At 43.1% G+C, this 18,478-nt stretch overlaps 1 protein-coding gene across 4 annotated transcripts in view; it reads right to left on the reverse strand.

The window, feature by feature from the left end:
• COL18A1 (collagen type XVIII alpha 1 chain) overlaps positions 1-18,478 on the reverse strand; it is a 148,952-nt gene that overhangs the window by 78,289 nt on the left and 52,185 nt on the right. For 2 of the 4 annotated variants that reach the window (XM_033157600.1, XM_033157590.1), the window contains exon 1: positions 1,254-2,894. The exons of 1 other annotated variant lie outside the window; for it this stretch is intronic. In XM_033157600.1, coding sequence (XP_033013491.1) covers positions 1,254-2,784 — 1,531 coding nt within the window. In that variant the 5' untranslated portion in view covers positions 2,785-2,894. Of the gene's footprint in view, positions 1-1,253; positions 2,895-18,478 lie in introns of those variants that run through there. One more of the 4 variants, XM_033157608.1, reaches the window with a different exon arrangement.

Genomic DNA, 18,478 nt, shown 5'->3' on the forward strand with positions numbered 1-18,478 from the left:
AAACGCCCAATGCCAGGTAGCTAGGCAAAAAACATGTTTTTAGGAGATAAAGGACTGGCTAAAAGGGCATTATGCTGCATAGCTTAAAATGTAAATGTGCTGGATATGAAGATGTGGGGGGTGATAACCTAAGTTGTATTTCTCTCCAAGTGTCACACTAAAAATTTAGATCACTTTGGATACAATACAGAACACACACAACACTAATAATTAGGTATTGGACTCATAAGAGTTTCCTATCATATTCCTACTCCCATGCATTTTTAAGCACCAATAGATGTTATTTATCACCACATATGTCACTGTGGGATTACATGCATTCTTAAGATATGAAGGGGCTTCACTTGAAAGATTTTTGTTAAATGAAGCAACCAAAGAAATTTTTATTAATTACAGCCCACTGATTTCATTCACTTCAGATGAGTGAAAATCTCTCTCTCTCTCTCTCTCTCTCTCTCTCTCTCTTACACACACACACACACACACACACACACACAATATATATTAAGGTGACAATTATATGCATGCCCTCAATCAACTTATCTCTCATCCAGTTCCCATTAATTTCTCACTGTAGTGTTAAAGTTTCCCAAATGTTACAAAGATTAGAATCTTAAGCAGCCGTCCCCAACCTGGTCCTTTCCCGTTGTTTTAGTCTACAATTGCTGTCATCCCTGACCATTGGGCATAGTGGCTGGGGCTGTCCAAAACATATGGAGGACACCAGGGTGAGGAAGGCTGATTGAAAGCAATAGTGGCCAACACTTTGGACAAGTTTGTCACGGGTCAAGCCCACCGTATACGTAACTCTACTGTACATTCAGTATATATGTAGTCTCCCATGTGTTGGTGGTGGCTTTCCCTGTAGTCTACAATGTAAATACATGGGTTACAGCCAAGCCCATGGGCTCTCCTGCTCTTTCACAGAGTTACACAATACCTTCCCTTCCCACTTTCCCTTTGCCACTAGTGCTATCCATTCCACAGATTGGCAACTAATGCTATAGTGTGTGGCTCAGGACGATGCTCAGCACCAGGACCATAAGCAATGGTGAACATCCTTCTTGACGGTGAAAGAGAAATAGACACCTCCTTCATGCCCCTTCCTGAAAGATGGAGAGGCATGATTTGTATTATAAAGTTGCAAAGTGGCTGTTTTTAATACCAGAATCCATCACAGAATTAGCTTACCTGGTTGTAGAGAGAGAGGGAGAAAGAGTTGGTAAGAGATATTATTGCCCCTGCCACATTACCTGCTGAAACATTAACAAACACACATGAATATACACCATCCTCCGCTGGGAGAGAGTCACATGATATCGGAAGATGCCCCTCTTTCAAATGAATCCAACACAGATCTTTCAGGGCCTCACAAAATCCCCGGCATGGTGGAGGTGTTATTGGAAGAGAAGCACTACACCCAGGTACCAGCAGCAAGCAGAAAAACCACTCCAAGTAGCGGTGACACCGAGTTTTAAGAAGCCCCTCCCACTCATGCAAAGCAGCCCGAATTTCCTCCTCACTGCCATGATGCAAATAATTCGGCACTCGGAAACGCTTCATGCCCAGGTTGTTGCAATATGACAGATTGGTTGGTAAGGGCAAGCAGTGGCCAGCTGTTGGAGTCAATCCAGGAAAGAAGGAAGGAAGCCCTGTGCTACTATTGCTAAAATGTTGCATAGTGTAGGTTAGTAGAAACTCAGGAGAGTCAGAGTTATTGGCAGGGGGGAAATCCATAACATTAATTGCATTCGAATTAGAAACAGAATCACTAGAGCGGTTCTTATGTGCATCAGCTACGGCTATCCCAGAATGCTTAAGGAAGGGGTGGCTTTTAAGGCTGAGATGGGTTCTATTGCCATTAGAGACTGATTTGTCTGGATCTGCAACATAATTGAATAGCCGGTTGTCTAAAGCACCCACCACCTTGGCTGAAATTCCAGCATGCACGTGGCTGCTATTAGCCTGAAGCTCCTGCAATCCCAAAACATTTGCACTGGACAAAATTCCTTGTTTTTCTGCGAAAGCTCCCCAGGGTGACCTTGTTCCTGGGGTGGTGGCACTTCCTTGCCCTGCATCTGTGGATTCTTGAAAAGCCAACCTGGTGCCACCAGCATGATCATCTGGCGAAAATGAGAAAGAAGCACTACCTGGGGGTGGAATCTCAGGCTTCTTTAAGAGGACTTTAGTCTTGTTCCAGAGAACAGCAGGCTTTGTAGTCACTGAGAGAACCAGCTCTGGCTGCCCAGCTTCCAGGGAGGTCTGCACATCGCCGGTAGAGTTGGCAGTAGCATTTTGGATGTTCACTGCCTCCGTCACAGGGATGGGAGATGCTGTCAGAAGATCAGCTGTTGCAGGTGCCTCGGTCCTCTCTGTCCCTGTGGTTGTCTTTTCGTCCCAGAGCTGAACCAAATTTCTGATTCCCTCAGCAACGTTTAATATTTCAGCCCCTACCCCTGCAATATTTCCTTCTCTGCTTTCCAGCTCAGAAGATGATGTAGCTGTAGGGATCGTTGTGGTTGCAGTCAAGTCCGGCCTCTTCAGGGTGAATATAGTCCACACTCTTCCCTTCTGCTGGGTAGTGCTTTCAAGGGGGGTGTTCAGGGTGGCAGCCTCAGGCGTGGCACGTTGCTGTGCCGTCTGCTCCTCAGTAGTACCAGCAGCTTCTGTGGGTGGGAGGGTTTCTTCCTTCGAACCCCCCCACAGCCAACTCCAGCCCTGTGCATTGGATAAGCAACAGGTCAGCAACAGCAGGAGCCCAATGCTGAGCTCAGCTCGAGCCATTAAAATGTTGCTTGGAGGGGGAGATGTGCTGCGCTGCAGTGAGTGGTGAATGGAAGAATTCACATTGATCTGTGTCCTCTGAAGCTCCGGGGTGAGGAAGCATGCCGCTCTCTTCCAAGTAGATATAAAACTAGTGGAGGCGTGGCTAACAGAACCCTCCCCTCCAGCAGCCTGCTTCCCATTAAATCAAAAACTAACTACAGCACAGCCGGCAAGGCTCTCAAAGGCAAGAGTGGTTCGAGCCATGAGAGTACTTGAAGATGCATTTGTTTCTATCCGATGCACAAACACACACAAAAAGGCATACCTGGAAGCCAGCAATTCTGCTCGATTGCTTCACCATGTAAGCATTTTTCCTGTTTCTCCCCTGAAGCTCACAAAAGTATTTGGGCACGTTAAACTCCTCCCTGCCCCGAACTGATACTAAAAGGAGGCAGCGATCTTTCCCCTTCCTGGCTGATTACAGTTAATTTCCTTGACTTGAAATAATTAACATCAGCACTGAGAGTGCAGTGATATCTCTTCTTTAGAGATATCATTTCTAAAGGAGGAGGAACACAGCAGGAAACTTGCAGGGGAGTAGATATGCTCCAGTCACACAAGGGGAAGGATTCCTGTCTAGTTAAACTGTTAACGTCAGCAGCTAAAGTTAAGCAGTTTTGAACCTAATTCATTTAACAGGAGAGTTAAATACTTGCTTATAACTCTGCCATTCAAATGAGCATAACTAAAAAGGTGTTTGTATTTGGCTTAATCATATCCATAGTTACTGTGACTGGGGGGGGGGGAGGAAATGGGCTATCTACAAATCAGGGACTTCCCTCCCCATACACATCATCACAGCATATGTATTAGGTAAGGCAAAGGTAAAGGGACCCCTGACCATTAGGTCCAGTCGCAGATGACTCGGGTTGTGGCGCTCATCTCACTTTACTGGCTGAGGGAGCCGGCGTACAGCTTCCGGGTCATGTGGCCAGCATGACTAAGCCACTTCTGGTGAACCAGAGCAGCACACGGTATTAGGTTTTCACACACACAAAAATTAAGGTGCGAGTTAAGCCTCCCATATGCTCTCTTGAACCCTGCCCATTGTATATGTTAAGATCTCACAGCTGGGTCCAGTTAATGCCTCACTTATGGAAAGGGTGGTGCCCACCACACTGAACAAAAAGAGGCTGTGCATCCACTCCTAAGAGGACCGCCCAGCACCCTGAGGTCTCAGATAATTACTGCCCAGTCACAAATATTCCTTTCTTAGAATCATAGAATCATAGAGTTGGAAGAGACCACAAGGGCCATCCAGTCCAACCCCCTGCCAAGCAGGAAACACCATCAAAGCATTCCTGACAGATGGCTGTCAAGCCTCTGCTTAAAGACCTCCAAAGGAGGAGACTCCACCACACTCCTTGGTAGCAAATTCCACCGCTGAACAGCTCTCACTGTCAGGAAGTTCTTCCTAATGTTTAGGTGGAATCTTCTTTCTTGTAGTTTGAATCCATTGCCCCGTGTCCGCTTCTCTTGGGCAAGGTGACAGAAAGTGTGGTGGCTGGGCAACTACAGGCATGTCTAGATGAAGCAGGTTATCTAGACCCATTTCAATCTTGTTGAAAACAGCTCTGAAACAGCCTCAGTCAGCCTTACAATATGACCTTTATTTGGAGAGAGGCATAGGGAGTGCTACCTGTTGATTCTGCTTGACTTCTTAGCAGTGTTTGATATCACTGACCATGGTATCCTGGAGCAGCTCTGTGAGGTGGGGAATGGGAGGACTGCGTTACAGTGGCAGCATTTCTGCCTAGGGGACAACAACTAGAGAGTAGCATTGGAAGACTTCTGAATCATTGGATTCATGCTGTTGGGTCACCATAGCTATATGAAACTGCCAGGAGGTGCCATCTGGGGACTTAGATGCAGTGGCATCAGTTTGCAGATGACACACAACTCTTATCTCTCAATCCCAGCTGAATAAGGAGGGGCTGTGCAAGTGTTGGAGGAGACTCTTGAGAGTCCCATGGACTGCAAAAAGATCAAACTTCTCCATCCTTAAAGAAATCAGCCCTGAGTGCTCACTGGAAGGACAGATCCTGAAGTTGAGGATCCAGTACTTTGGCCACCTCATGAGAGGAGAAGACTCCCTGGAAAAGACCCTGATGTTGGGAAAGATGGAGGGCACAAGGAGAATGGGACGACAGAGGATGAGATGGTTGGACAGTGTTCTCGAAGCGACTAGCATGAGTTTGGCCAAACTGCGGGAGGCAGTGAAGGATAGCATGAGTTTGGCCAAACTGCGGGAGGCGTGCTCTGGTCCATGGGGTCACAAAGAGTCAGACACGACTGAACAACAACAACAACAACAACAACAACAACAGTGCAAGTGTTGGGCCAGTGTCTGGGCACATCCTGCCCATGAACCTTTGGATCAGCAAGCAGCTGGTGCTGACATCTACAGAGTCAACAACAACAACAAGTCTCCCATCTTGCCTTTTCATCACAACTGACCACACTGGGTGCCTAGCAGCAAGTTATGGTGATGGAGGAGGAACCTCATTTTATTTCATTTAACCTTTCCAACGCAATCAAATTCAAAGTATCCAGGTAGAAAAGAAGTGGAAAAGCCTATGGCATTTTTTTAACAAGCAAAACTGGGATTGTGAGCAACATGTCTAAGCATAACATGCCCTGCCCAATCCAGTCCCTGGCAGATGTAGTGTGGGGTTCTTCTAAATTCACCCAAAGCACAGATTTGCACTAGTTCACTCCAGCTCAGCGTCATAATCTGTATGTGTCCCCACAAGTTATTACCCTCGGGTTGAAAAGATGGGAAGTGAAATCTTCCTGCAGAATAGAATAACCAATGCTACCAGATACATTCCATTGAAAGCCTCCCCTGAACAAAATAGATGATATTAACATCAGATTAACATAACCTGCTCATCAGAAATAAACTATTTTTTCCCTGCAGTACTACTGCATGTTTTGCTACAGGCTCCTGGTTCAGTCCCCAATAGTTCTCAACCTTTTCGGACCAGAGACCTACTTTTAGCCCCAAAATATATTTGGGTACCCACTTTTTATTTATCATTTATTTATTGCATAAAATTTATATACCACTTGATTGGACAGATAAGCCTCAAAGGAGTTTACAAAAACATGAAATGGCATTCTTTTTGAAAATATTTTGACCTTGCTGTTTTATTAGAATAGGGAATATTCCAGACAATCACATTTAATGAAAGAGCATATTCCAGACAATCACATTTAATGAAAGAGCCAGGTGATTAACCAGTTTTTTTATTACATTTGTAGTCATTTCATGACTTTGATGGACACTTTGCATACATGATTTATTCCTGTCACATGAGAGTGTAGATTTCCATGCATGAGTCTGAATACAATAACTGACCATAACTCTCTCACACATAGTCTACTAAATGGGCAGTAATGCTGTACATATGCCTGTGAAATTAGAAGAAAATGTGGATGTTAATACAATGTTGGGCACACAAGTCAGTGTTGGTAGCTCTACAAGCAAAGATTAACTGTCTGCACCCTTCTTCTTTCAGCTATTATGGGGATGACTGGTAGACAACTCATGCCAGGCACGCCAGGCAGCTAAGTGGGTCACGTGCCCCTAAACCCAGTCCTGACTGTATCACTCCCATTCTTCCTCATCTGCATAAGCTTCCCGCTGTTTTCCAGAACTAAATCTATGTACAGTGGTACCTCGGTTTAAGAACAGCCCTGTTTAAGAACTATTAGGTTTGCTAAACCGGAAGTAGTGTCCCAGTTTGCGAACTTTACCCCTGTCTAAGAACGGAATCCGAACAGTGGAAGGGCACCGGCGGTGGGAGGCCTCATTAGGGAAAGCGTGCCTCAGTTAAAGAAGAGTTTCGGTTTAAGAACAGACTTCCGGAACGGATTAAGTTCGTAAACCGAGGTACCACTGTAGTGATTTACATCCCCAAAGGTCTGGGCCCTGTGCATTTTTACGAGTGCTTTCTCACATATGCTCCTTCCTATTCCTTAAGATCTCTCTTTGGTCAGCAGTCCCTTGTTTACTGAAGTACCTACTGAGGAATGGAACGAGGCCTTTTACATGGTGGCACCTGTATTTTTGGAACCTTCATCTCAAGGACCCCAGTCTCTGAGGTCTTTCTGCTGGCAGGCACATGTTTATGTTTGGAAAGAACAATGGAACATGATCTAGATGGGTCTTAATTTATACACTCCGCTATTTATATTTAGATTGAATCTCTGTTTCTATGCAAGTTTTCAATTTTGGTTTTGATACTATTTTTACTCTTGCAGTCACGCTGTGTAATTTTATTTTTTGTAGGAATAAATTTTCAATTGGTTTCAGACCTATGAAAAGTTTGTTTAATTGTGCTTCTATTTACAGCGCACATATTTCACAATACAATTAGCTAATACAATTTAAAGAACAATCCTAACTCTCAGATCCACCTCTTGGGGGGGATTACGGTGAGTAGAGATGCCTTTCCACCGATGATGAGCAGCTCATCTGCTTTTTTGGGGGGGTGGGGGGAACATCCACTACTGAGGCCTCTGGTATGGTCACTGAAAGCTCCATGGGCATAGCCAGCATTTGGCCCTGAAGCAGGGCAGGGCACGGCAGAGGCAGCATTGGATATGCTGGATCCAAAGCACTATATTCTCTCAAGAGACTCTGGGATAGAACCCATAATTTTTTACAGCCCATAACTGGTATGGATAACACACACACACTTCAAAGTGGGTAGAATTTTTTTATGCCAGAGGCAAAAGAAAGAACCATGGTGCCCACAAACTGGTAGGACTTTGGAAGTGGAAAACTGTTCCCCACTTCGCCCCATCCCACTTAGGATTGCTGTGTCCAGCTGTAGTCCTATGCAGGCTTATTTGGGAGTAAGTCTTACTGAACTCAGTGGTACATACTTCTGAGTAAATATACACAGGATTGTGCTGCTAGGCAGATGTGATCTCTGATGTGCTTGCTCCTGAATTATCATCTTCCTGCTGTCAGAATGATCCAGCTTAAGTCAACATTCCATTGTTCATCCAACGGTTTGATAGCTCAGGCTCAAAATCTTGGCAGAAGCAGCATAGCCTAAAGTTCCTTTTGCATTGAAGCAACTCAAAAGTCACCAACAGACGGCATGCACTCAAGCGGGCACACAAATTTTCACTTTTGTTCCTTCATTCTTTATACCTTCGCCAAGGGTTTCTTCAAATTTGGCGGCCCAAATATATTAAGCATATATAGTTTACATGATTTATGCTAGATGCAGATCTTGTTTTTTCCTTCCTTCAATCATTTGTGGAATCCATCATGAACTTCCAGCTCTGCTGCAGGCACCAACTCATGCTGTTCTTCTACATGATACATTTTCAATGAATAAAATAAATTTAAAAAGAAAAGTCAAAGCTTCACCTTGCAGTGAACTTTTGGGGTGTAGCTCAGAATTAAATCTCACACTCATTACCTCAGTTTTCCACTGCTTTGTAAGTGCAGAGTCAGAAGGCACTTCTGCAATCTCCTGTATCTCACAGAACAACGTAATAGCATCCCACCTATGTCTGGGTATTTGAGGGAGAGCCTGCCAAAACCCTAAACACTCTGGATTTCCAATTTATTCGTGTCAAGATCCTCCCAAGATAAAGCAAAACAAATGTTTACATACCCCTAGGAACAACTGTTCTCTACCCCAGTCATATTTCCTTTAATCTGTTACTGACCCCAGAATTGAATAAACCTATTATCTGTAAATCTCATTAAAGGATTATGACAACTGGGCTGTCCATATTCAAAAGGCATGTTGCTTGGCAAAAAGAAAGAATCTATCAAAAAAAATGCTCAGGCTGGAGACAGATAAAAGAGTGTTTGGGTTCTCCCCCCCCCCAAGATTGTTGAAGAAACTCTGAAAGAGGGATAGGTTCTTACGGAACGTCTACTGCGGGTGGCCATGTATACCGTGTTTCTCCTAAAATAAGAAACCGTCTTATTTTTTTTTTTCGCTCAACAAAACACAGTATGGCTTATTTTCAGGGGATGTCTTATTTTAACCGTGTCGCATCGGTACGCTGCATAGCGACGCCTCTCCAGGCTGTTTTAATGGGAGGTACCACGTCACTATGGCTTATTTTCGGGGTATGGCTTATTTTTGGGGAACGGCTTATATTTCGCAAATGCATAGAAATCATGCTATGGCTTATTTTATGGCCATGTCTTATTTTAGGAGAAACAGGGTACTACTTTACAGAGGCCAGTGCTCTATTTGAGAGCTATCAGATGACATGCCTCTATTTTAAAAGGCTGTCTGGTCCAGGACAAGTTTAAAAGAATCCTATGCAGGGACAGGTAGCAGGGGCCTTGGAGTTGCCAATCAACAATTGACACTTCGGAAAGTGGATGGAGCAAACACACAGGTTACCTGGTTACTGTAATTATTTCCAAATTTGCATCTTATTTATATAACTCAGCAAATCTGTGTCCTCTTTTGCCCTCTTAGCGGCCACCATATGTACACCTGAATATGATCCTACAGCACTAACTCGAATTTGGAGTTAAATTATATGCAAGGAAAGAACTGGAGGGACTTGTCCTTTGACCTGCAACAAAATAATTTAACTTTACAGCACTTTGGCAAACTCTTCCCCTCATTCTAGTTTTGCCTTCGCTCCGACACCAAACACCTCACCACCTATCTTGCAACCAGCAGAATACAGCAATTTCGCATCTACATCTACACATGGAACTTAGCATTTCAGATTTCAACAGTATGTTGGAACAAAGTGGCTTCTGTTTTTCATCTGTATAACATGCCCATTATATAGGGGGATGCCCCTGCCATGAGTCAGCTAATTCTAACTCCTCTCCACAATCATGAATAGCTTTGGAAGACTGGGGAGTGGGGGAACGGGCTGGGGGAATGTTAACAGAGAATTGTTAACATCAAGTTTCCTTCTCTCCCTGAGCATTTTGCCTAATGTATTTTAAAATCTGGCTCCCCCTCCCACCTCTCTCTGCATGTTTTCAGGATATTGTGTGTCTACATAGTTGACCCTACTTCTAGCCCAGATTTTCTCTTTTCAACCAGCTATGAAAATGAAAAAATCATTTCGTTATTTTACACAGAATTCTACTGTTTAGAAGACCAACCAATGGTCATTTTTTCTCATGGGCTACACCTACTACAACTATTAACGTTAGCTTGGTCATATGTCGTTTATGCCGGAAAGCCCAGTTTACAAACAAGTTAAAACAGAAAATAGCAGGACCCAGTGAATAGTATGAGAATAAGCAAACTCTCTGGTTTTATTGAAACTCAGTGGCTGTACACCTGAGCAGCAATCTTGACAGAACACGATGGGAAGTTCTGTATAAGAGTAATACTGGAATAGCTCAGTTGGTAGAGCATAAGACTCTTAATCTCAGTGCTGGGGGTTCGATCCCCATGTTTGGCAAAAGATCCCTGCACTGCAGGGGGTTGGACTGGATGGCCCTCGTGGCCCTTTGCAACTCTCCAATGCAGTGATTCTATAATAAATGAAATAAACATTAAAAAGCAAAAAGGTGTGATTCATCTAGTACACATAGGATCTATAGTGCAAACCTAAGCATGTCTATTCAGAAGAAAGTTCACTGAATTAAGCCATAATTATTTCCCAATATTTATGTTCAGGACTGGAGCTGGGCAGTGCAATCCTATGTGTGTGCAGAACTAAGTTCCACTGAGTTCAATGGTGCATGGGACCATTCAGTGTCACTGAAATCAGTGATCCTAAACTTACTTAACATTTGGCATCTGTCTATCTCAAAAAACAGTGGCGTGTGCCTCCGGGTGTGAAGTTAAACTGTTGTGTTAGCAGCACCAAAGCGACCATCCAACTGCCTTAGGGACTCAGCCCGGATTTGTGTAGGATTTACTCCTTAGCTTTTTCTTCTCCTGAAGATATCCTGCAAGGCAGCGGAGGTTTTGGGTCAGAGTTTTCCTTCTCCTAGATGGGCAACCTTTCGAGGTTGATGAGCTCCACCTGCACCTCACTTCCCTCTACATCACATGCACAAACCATCTTATTGACCGTTGCACCCACTACTGGTCTCATCCACTGAAATCTGCCGGAGTCTGTCTTCTCCTGCAGGGGAAGTCCCTAACTCACCAAGGGTTTGAAACCCATCAACTACCTTCATCTGGTTTAGCCAGCCAAAGGCATTCCCAGTGTGTTGCCGTTGTCACATGGTGATAGCTTCTAAGAGCCACAGGTAAGAGCTGAGTGCAGGGTGGAGACCAAAGGTGGACAAACTACCCCAGAAGGAGCATGCTGTGTCCCTCACTAGAGATACTACCCCTCCCCTAACGCCCCATACACACCACTTACTTAACTACTCCTAGTACATTGTAATGAGTTTTATTTTCTAAACTCCAGAACTAATGTTTTCGTTTTTTTAAGGGGCCTCATCAATGGTCATATGATCAACTTATTTTGGCAAGTACAGATGAACAATTTCCACATTGGAAATCAAAATGCAAAATTACAGAAAAATACTTGAAGTTTGTCACAGTCCTCAGAAGAGAGGTGTTTCCAAAGTTCAAGGTGAAAGAAGAACTTTTAATGTTCCACACAAAGGACACCTTATGCAGCATTACCATTTGTTGTACAAACCTGTAATCATGGAAGATAACAGCTTGAAGAATCCAAGTATACATGTATTTACATGACTGCTTTCTGATTTAAAATGTAGTCAACCTGTTTGTGTTTTTTAATGTGCTGATGCAGAATTTCACAGGTGACTGCAAACGTCTAAGACTACTCAAGCAAGACTCTTTCCCCATTATTCCAGGAAAGAATGTTTTATTTTCACTACACTGTATTATTAAACATACAGAAAAGCTGTGTATACTTATAATACTATACTGTAAGACTATGGGCAGGGCTCTGCTGTCTTTTCTTTTTATGTACACATGGAATTAATTCCACGCTATAAGGAAGCTCAACTGCTCAGTGTCTATTCTATTACAGTGTTAAGGACAATAGGCTGAATGGCAATCTCTTTATTATCCACCCCACCCCTCTTCTTCTTCTTCTTTTCTGCACATTTAGAAGTAACTGGAGATGAATGCATATTTCTGGTCCATTTAACAAATGGTTAAGTGAGAGTGGAGGACTGGGTGAAGGTTGAATGGGGAAAGCATCTAAATTTATTCATATGGCACGGTATGTTCTTCCATTGTTTTATTATTATTATTTTAAAAATCTTAAAATTAAACACAATAAAATAAAACTCCAATTTAGGATTTGTTTATGCGGTTAAGAGATAATTCCAAGGTTGACGCAAGTTTTTTTTTTTTAAGTGAAAGAAAAGACAAAGATAACAATGTTATCCTTTGAATACTGGGATTTTTACTCCTTAGGGAGCCATGCAGCACAATCCTATGCAGAAGCAAGTCCTATCATTGTCAGTGAGGCTTCCTCCCAAAGGAGGAACCTAGGCAGCTGCCTTATAACAATTCAGACCATTTCTCATCTATCTCAGTGTCACCTAAACTTTCTAGAGTTTCAGGCATGAAGCTTTTCCAGCAATGCCTGGAGACACCAAAGATTGAACATGGGACCTTTTGGACGCAAAGCATACCCTCTACCACTGATCTGTGGTCTCTTCCCAGGTAAGTGTGGATCGGATGGCAGCCTAAATCATCAATGCTATCAATCAGTATCTAAAGAATTACATGGAAAATATATGCATTTGCACTCCAGGTGCCATGAATGTAGTGATATTAGTAGTGGCCCGTGGGGTGGTGTAACTGACCTGGCTTCCCAACCAATACCAATACAATTTATTACTACTGGGTAGCATCTACCTATAGAGGTATAGATGGCTTTGGGACAGCTGAACTACATCTCCAATTGCACAATCTTCATTGCCAGTTTCCTGCCTCAATATGCCCCATATCTGCCCATTTCTATGCTACTGACCAATATCAAAATGAAGGTTTACCAGTGTTGAGCACACTGCTTTATGGAACTGAGTTGTGGGCAGCTTACACCCTCCATATGCCTTCCATATGCGCTGCATCAGGAAGATTTTGGGCATCACGTGGCAGCACAGAGTCTCAACAAGGATGTGCTCCCCCAAGCCCACATTCCCAGCATGTTCATACTTCTGTCTCTGCAATGTCTACACTTTGTCATGCCCACAGAATGGAAGATGGCAGGATCCCCAAGAACGTTCTCTTCGGGGAGCTGGCTTCAGGCACTGGCCTGTTGGCAGACCAAATCTGTGTTACAAAGATGTCTGCTAATGTGACGTTAAGGCTGGCAACATTGACCTCACCATATGGGAATCCCTTGCAAACAATTGCAGTGCCTGGAGACAGTCAGGTCATGTATCCACAGAAGTGACCAGAGGAGGAATGACCACTGGGAGAAAAAAAACACCATGGTGCATCTGTAGAAGCAAAACTAGATGCCTTCATCTGCCCACCTGCAATAAAACGTGCCTCTCCCATACTGGTCTCTCCAATTGGAGCGCTCGCAGGCAAATGTTTCCCAATTGTTGGTGTTCACACTACATTTTTTTTAGATTTGCCTTCAGACAGCCTTTAAACCTCTTTTGTTGACCACCAGCATTACGCTTTCCATTTTTAAATTCGGAATAGAGTAGTTGCTTTGGAAGACGATCACCAGGCATCCGCACAACATGACCAGTCCAACGAAGTTGATGTTGAAGAATCATTGCTTCAACACTGGTGATCTTTGCTTCTTCCAGTACTCTGCTATTATTTCACCTGTCTTCCCAAGTGATGTGTAAAAATTTTCTGAGACACTGTTGATGGAATCTTTCGAGGAGTTGGAGATGGCGTTTATAAGTGGTCCATGTTTCACAAGCATACAGTAAGATTGGTAGCACAATAGCTTTGTAAACAAGCATTTTGGTTTCCCTGTGAATGTCCCCGTCCTCAAACACACTGCACTTTAATCGGGAGAAAGCTGCACTTGCAGAGCTCAGGCAATGCTGGATTTCGGCATCAATGTCAGCCCTTGTGGAAAGATAACTGCCCAGGTAGGAGAAGTGATCAACATTTTCCAACGTTACACTATTGAGTTGGATTTGTGGTGCTGCAGAGGGGTTATTTTGCAACTGACGGCTTGTGTAATCACCAGAGTCCCACCACTGCTACTTTTTTGCAGCAGCAGCAACAACAACAACAACAACAACATGGGCCCCAAAGGTGGGTCCCAAGTTTGAGAACATATTCACTTAACTAATGGATTTTTGTGATATATTACTTTTTACCTCTCAAAGACCCAGTACAAATGAAACTCCCTCTTTCTGCTGGCTGTTTTCCCAGACTTCACAATATCTCCCCTCATGTCTTATCCTTGGCAGTTGTCACTGACAACATCCACCTCTCCACTCTGCTCCATTTTCTGAAAACAGTGACTGGTGAAACAATCCTTCCAACTGTGAGGCTCCTTTCAGTCCCAGAGATAAAAAGACACCCCCACCATAAGAACACATTCTTCTCCAAATAACTGTTTCCCCCATATTCCTCTTGTTTTCTATGGACCCTGACCTGGCAAATCTCTTAATACATTTACATGACCTTCTATGGCCATGTCCTAGAGAATGTGAAGCCTGCCTTCAACAGAATATCACTGAAAGTGCAATTAATTGCTTCCTGTCTGGAGATGCATTAAGAAGCTATTGTATTTCAGACTTCAGGACCAGTTTCCATAAGAAAGGAAATGCACCGAAATCAGACCCACTTGGGAGCAGATAACATGGCAACAGAAGATTCTCTATTGCTCACTTGGGAATCTGCCATAAACCTGCTTACTTTTCTGCACATACCACTCCCCACTTTTTTACACACACACACACACACACACACACACACACAACTAAGTTGAGATGGGCAGTTCCACTATGGTCATATATCCTGGAAAGACCCATCACTACCCCCAGCAAGAGTCAAATTAAACAAAATGCAGGAAATCTATGAATACAATCTCCAATAGGGAGGGGTGAGAATTTGGATCAGACATACCCCTCAATCATCCAAATTGGACCAGGACATCCCAAAATTACAGAAGAAATCCTGGTTTCTGAATGGATCATGGGATGTCCTGTTTTGACTCCCACAAGAGCATGCCCCCCCAAAGATGCATGTTTTGAGGGACCATGCTCTTGCACAAGTTAGTTACCCACGTGGGAGTGGAGCCCCAAGAGACATGTGTCCTGATTTTCTTCAGAGGCATGTTGGAGAGTATGAATCAGACAGTGGTATTGGGGAATAGTAGCACTTAGCTAATAATTCCTCCCTGCATGGTTTGCCGAATTTTACTCATAACCCTTTTCCTTCATAAATTATCTACGAGTAACATATGGGTACCTATATGCTTTGTCCACAGGGTGTGGTTTTAATTGGAAAATGGCTGTCCTAATCATAAAAAGGTCTGTATAGTTAAAGCTATGGTTTTCCCAGTAGCAATGTATGGAAGTGAGAGCTGGACCATAAAGAAGACTGATCGCCGAAGAATTTATGCTTTTGAATTATGGTGCTGAAGGAGACTCTTGAGAGTCCCATGGACTGCAAAAACATCAAACTTAAAGAAATCAGCCCTGAGTGCTCACTGGAAGGGCAGGTCCTGAAGTTAAAGATCCAATACTTTGGCCACCTCATGAGAAGAGAAGACTCCCTGAAAAAGACCCTGATGTTAGGAAAGATGGAGGGCACAAGGAGAAGGGGACGACAGAGGATGAGATGGTTGGACAGTGTTCTCGAAGTGACTAGCATGAGTTTGGCCAAACTGCGGGAGGCAGTGGAGGATAGGGGTGCCTGGCGTGCTCTGGTCCATGGGGTCACAAAGAGTCGGACACGACTGGACGACTGCACAACTATCATAAAAAGTACTTGAAGGAATGCAGAAGAAAAGGCCTTCCTACATATCAAGAGTTGCCAAGCCAACAATTCATTGCAATGTAAGTTCTATCAAAAGATTTTGGCAAAATATATAAACTATTGCAATATAGTAGATTCTGTTATAGCTGTTAAATGTAAATAATTATTTGAAAATGCATCAGCCAAAGCTATAATTACTTCTGGGGAGGCGTGGGCAGGCAGAAAATAGGGGAAGCCTACTAATTTTCCTCAAGCCAGGAATAGGTTTTTTAAAAAAAATCTATTTCTTTGTTTAGCTGTTGCCATTACAAAAGATAAAATACGTAAAACAGAATAAAATACATTACACAGTTAAAATAATTATTACAACCAGACATTTTGTCAAATAAGAGTTTACTCCCCTGAGTAATTTATCATGCTCACAAACATTTCTCCTTAAAATTGCCACTCTAAAATCAACACAGGCCTCTTTTTCAGAGGTGTAAGGGGACTTGTCCCCTAATAAAAAGTTAATCAAATACCCAATCTGTCTCTCTATTGGGAGTTTTAAATCTTTGAACAAGGGTTACTCTTAAGTCCTTGTAACTTAGGCAAACCACTAAGTAGTGAGGCATATTACCTCCACACGGGCAAACTCTCTTCAGAGGGGATCCAGTGACATTGCCCTTCAACTATGGCAGTGCATAAACTGGAGTCACAGAACTGCAAAGCCTTTTCATCATTTGATATTTATGATGCTGGTTACATAGTGAGTGAGGGTAAGGAGTCTGAATGAGTAGTTTGGCATACAATAGCACATTTAGACAGACAGCACAAAAATCATGCTTTAAAATGTGAGATTCCATGTGATGAGATGACATCTCAGTCTAACGAACTCAGAATGTCCAAAGAATGGCCATACTTATCAACAGCTTGTAGCATTTCCTGATTCCAAGATGAGGTCACTCTAATGCTAAGATTCAGCATCTCCTTGAAAGGAGAAGGTACTAAAATGGGCCCCATTCCCTTTTTAAAATTTATACAATATCTAAGAGCAAGTACGTGCACTCTGGCCTTCACTGAACAAAGACCAGCTTCTAAGTGGAGAATGGAAGACTCAGCTCTCTTGGGGAGCTCTAAAATAGAACAAAGTTATTTATTATGGGGCATTTCCAGATTCATTTTTTGAAGAGCCCTCCATATTTGTGTGCCTTTGGTTTCATAAATTTTGGGGGCTGGGAGAATCTGTCTACCTCCATTCCTCCAACAGAACACTGATAAGAGTTCACAGTATTACTTATCACTGGAATAGTTTAAAATGGGGAGAATCTTAGTGACAACACTTATAATAACAGAGTCTCCAAGTGTCCCTATTTTTTTAGATTAGATGTCCCGGTTTCTAATTTGATCCCAGAGTGTCTTGCTTTTCTTTAGCATGTCCCTATTTTCATTAGAGAAATGTTGGAGGGTATGAAGTTTTTCAACTCACGAGATGTCTGAAGGCAATTCTGTATAGGGAAGTTTTTTTTAATGTTTAATGTTTCGTTATTTTTTTATATGTTGGAAGCTGCCCAGAGTGGCTGGGGCAACCCAGTAAGATGTGTGGGGTATAAATAGTAAAATTAGCATTATGGAATGGGACATTCTTATTTTCATCAGCTAAATGTTGGAGGGTGTGCAAGAAAGGTCTTTTTCACTAGACCTCTGACAAAGGCTTGCGGTCTTGCAATTATAAAATTGCTTCTTTGACCCTAAGACCTGCTTCCAAAGCTGTAGTATAGAGATGTTTCATCATCACACTTCTTCACTATCATAAATTCTACACAGTTAGGCGAGCATCCAACCACTGAACTAGAGCCTTTCCCACTTCCCTACTCTCACTGCAGAAAAATGGAATTCACAATGAAATCCAATATTGCACTAAATAAGACATGACTCTTTTCAGTTTAAACCCAAGCTTAGAGTCCTAGTCAAGAATATCACTTAAAGAAAACCTCCAAAAACATAGATTAATACATAAGCTGGGGGAAGAGGGGCCAAGCAAGAAAAAAGGATGTGAACATTTAAGCTTGTAGTTTCTCAAGGTCAATCAAAGGCGTTAACAAGGAGGCCTTTCTTCAGGAAGAGCAGCCAAAATTGATTTCTCATGCTGGTGACTCAAAGACCAAAGGGAGAGGGGCTGCTGTCTCAGTACTGCTGTACGGAAAATATTTTGAATCACTGTTGTACAGCTGGACTAGTTTATTTGCCTCTATTATAGAAAATTAAAAATCTCCATCTGTGCTCATTTCTTATTCCAAAATGTGAATGTGGAAGGAGTAGGTATATATTCTGCTAGCATTGACTAGCTTTGCCACTGGAATCTGTTGCGCTGTCAAACAGCTTTTACTGTCAGAAAGTTGTTCCTGGTGTTTAGTTAGAATCTCTTTTCTTGTAACTTGAAACCATTGGTTCAGGTACTACTGTAGTCTCTAGAGCCGCGGGGGGGGGGGGGACAAGTTTGAGTCCATTTTTGACAATAGATGCAGATCCACTGAGGGAGCACCCCGAGTTCCACTGAAGCACCCCCACCACCAGATTTGGAATGGCACGTGCTTATACAGTAATTCTTTGCCTGCATGCAAGACTGCCTGAATCAAGGCAGCAGCATCTGCAAATGCCTCCGGGGTGCAGGGAAGGGAGAGGGGAGAACCTCCTTGCCCTGCTGTTGGTCTCCAAATCCTTCCTTCCAACAACCAGCCATGTTTCCTTCACCATACACTAACTAGCCTCATACCTCACCACAAAACACAACATAATTGCAGTTTTGA

The sequence above is a fragment of the Lacerta agilis genome, chromosome 1 (assembly GCF_009819535.1).
Source record: "Lacerta agilis isolate rLacAgi1 chromosome 1, rLacAgi1.pri, whole genome shotgun sequence".
NCBI classification, from domain to species: Eukaryota; Metazoa; Chordata; class Lepidosauria; order Squamata; family Lacertidae; genus Lacerta; species Lacerta agilis.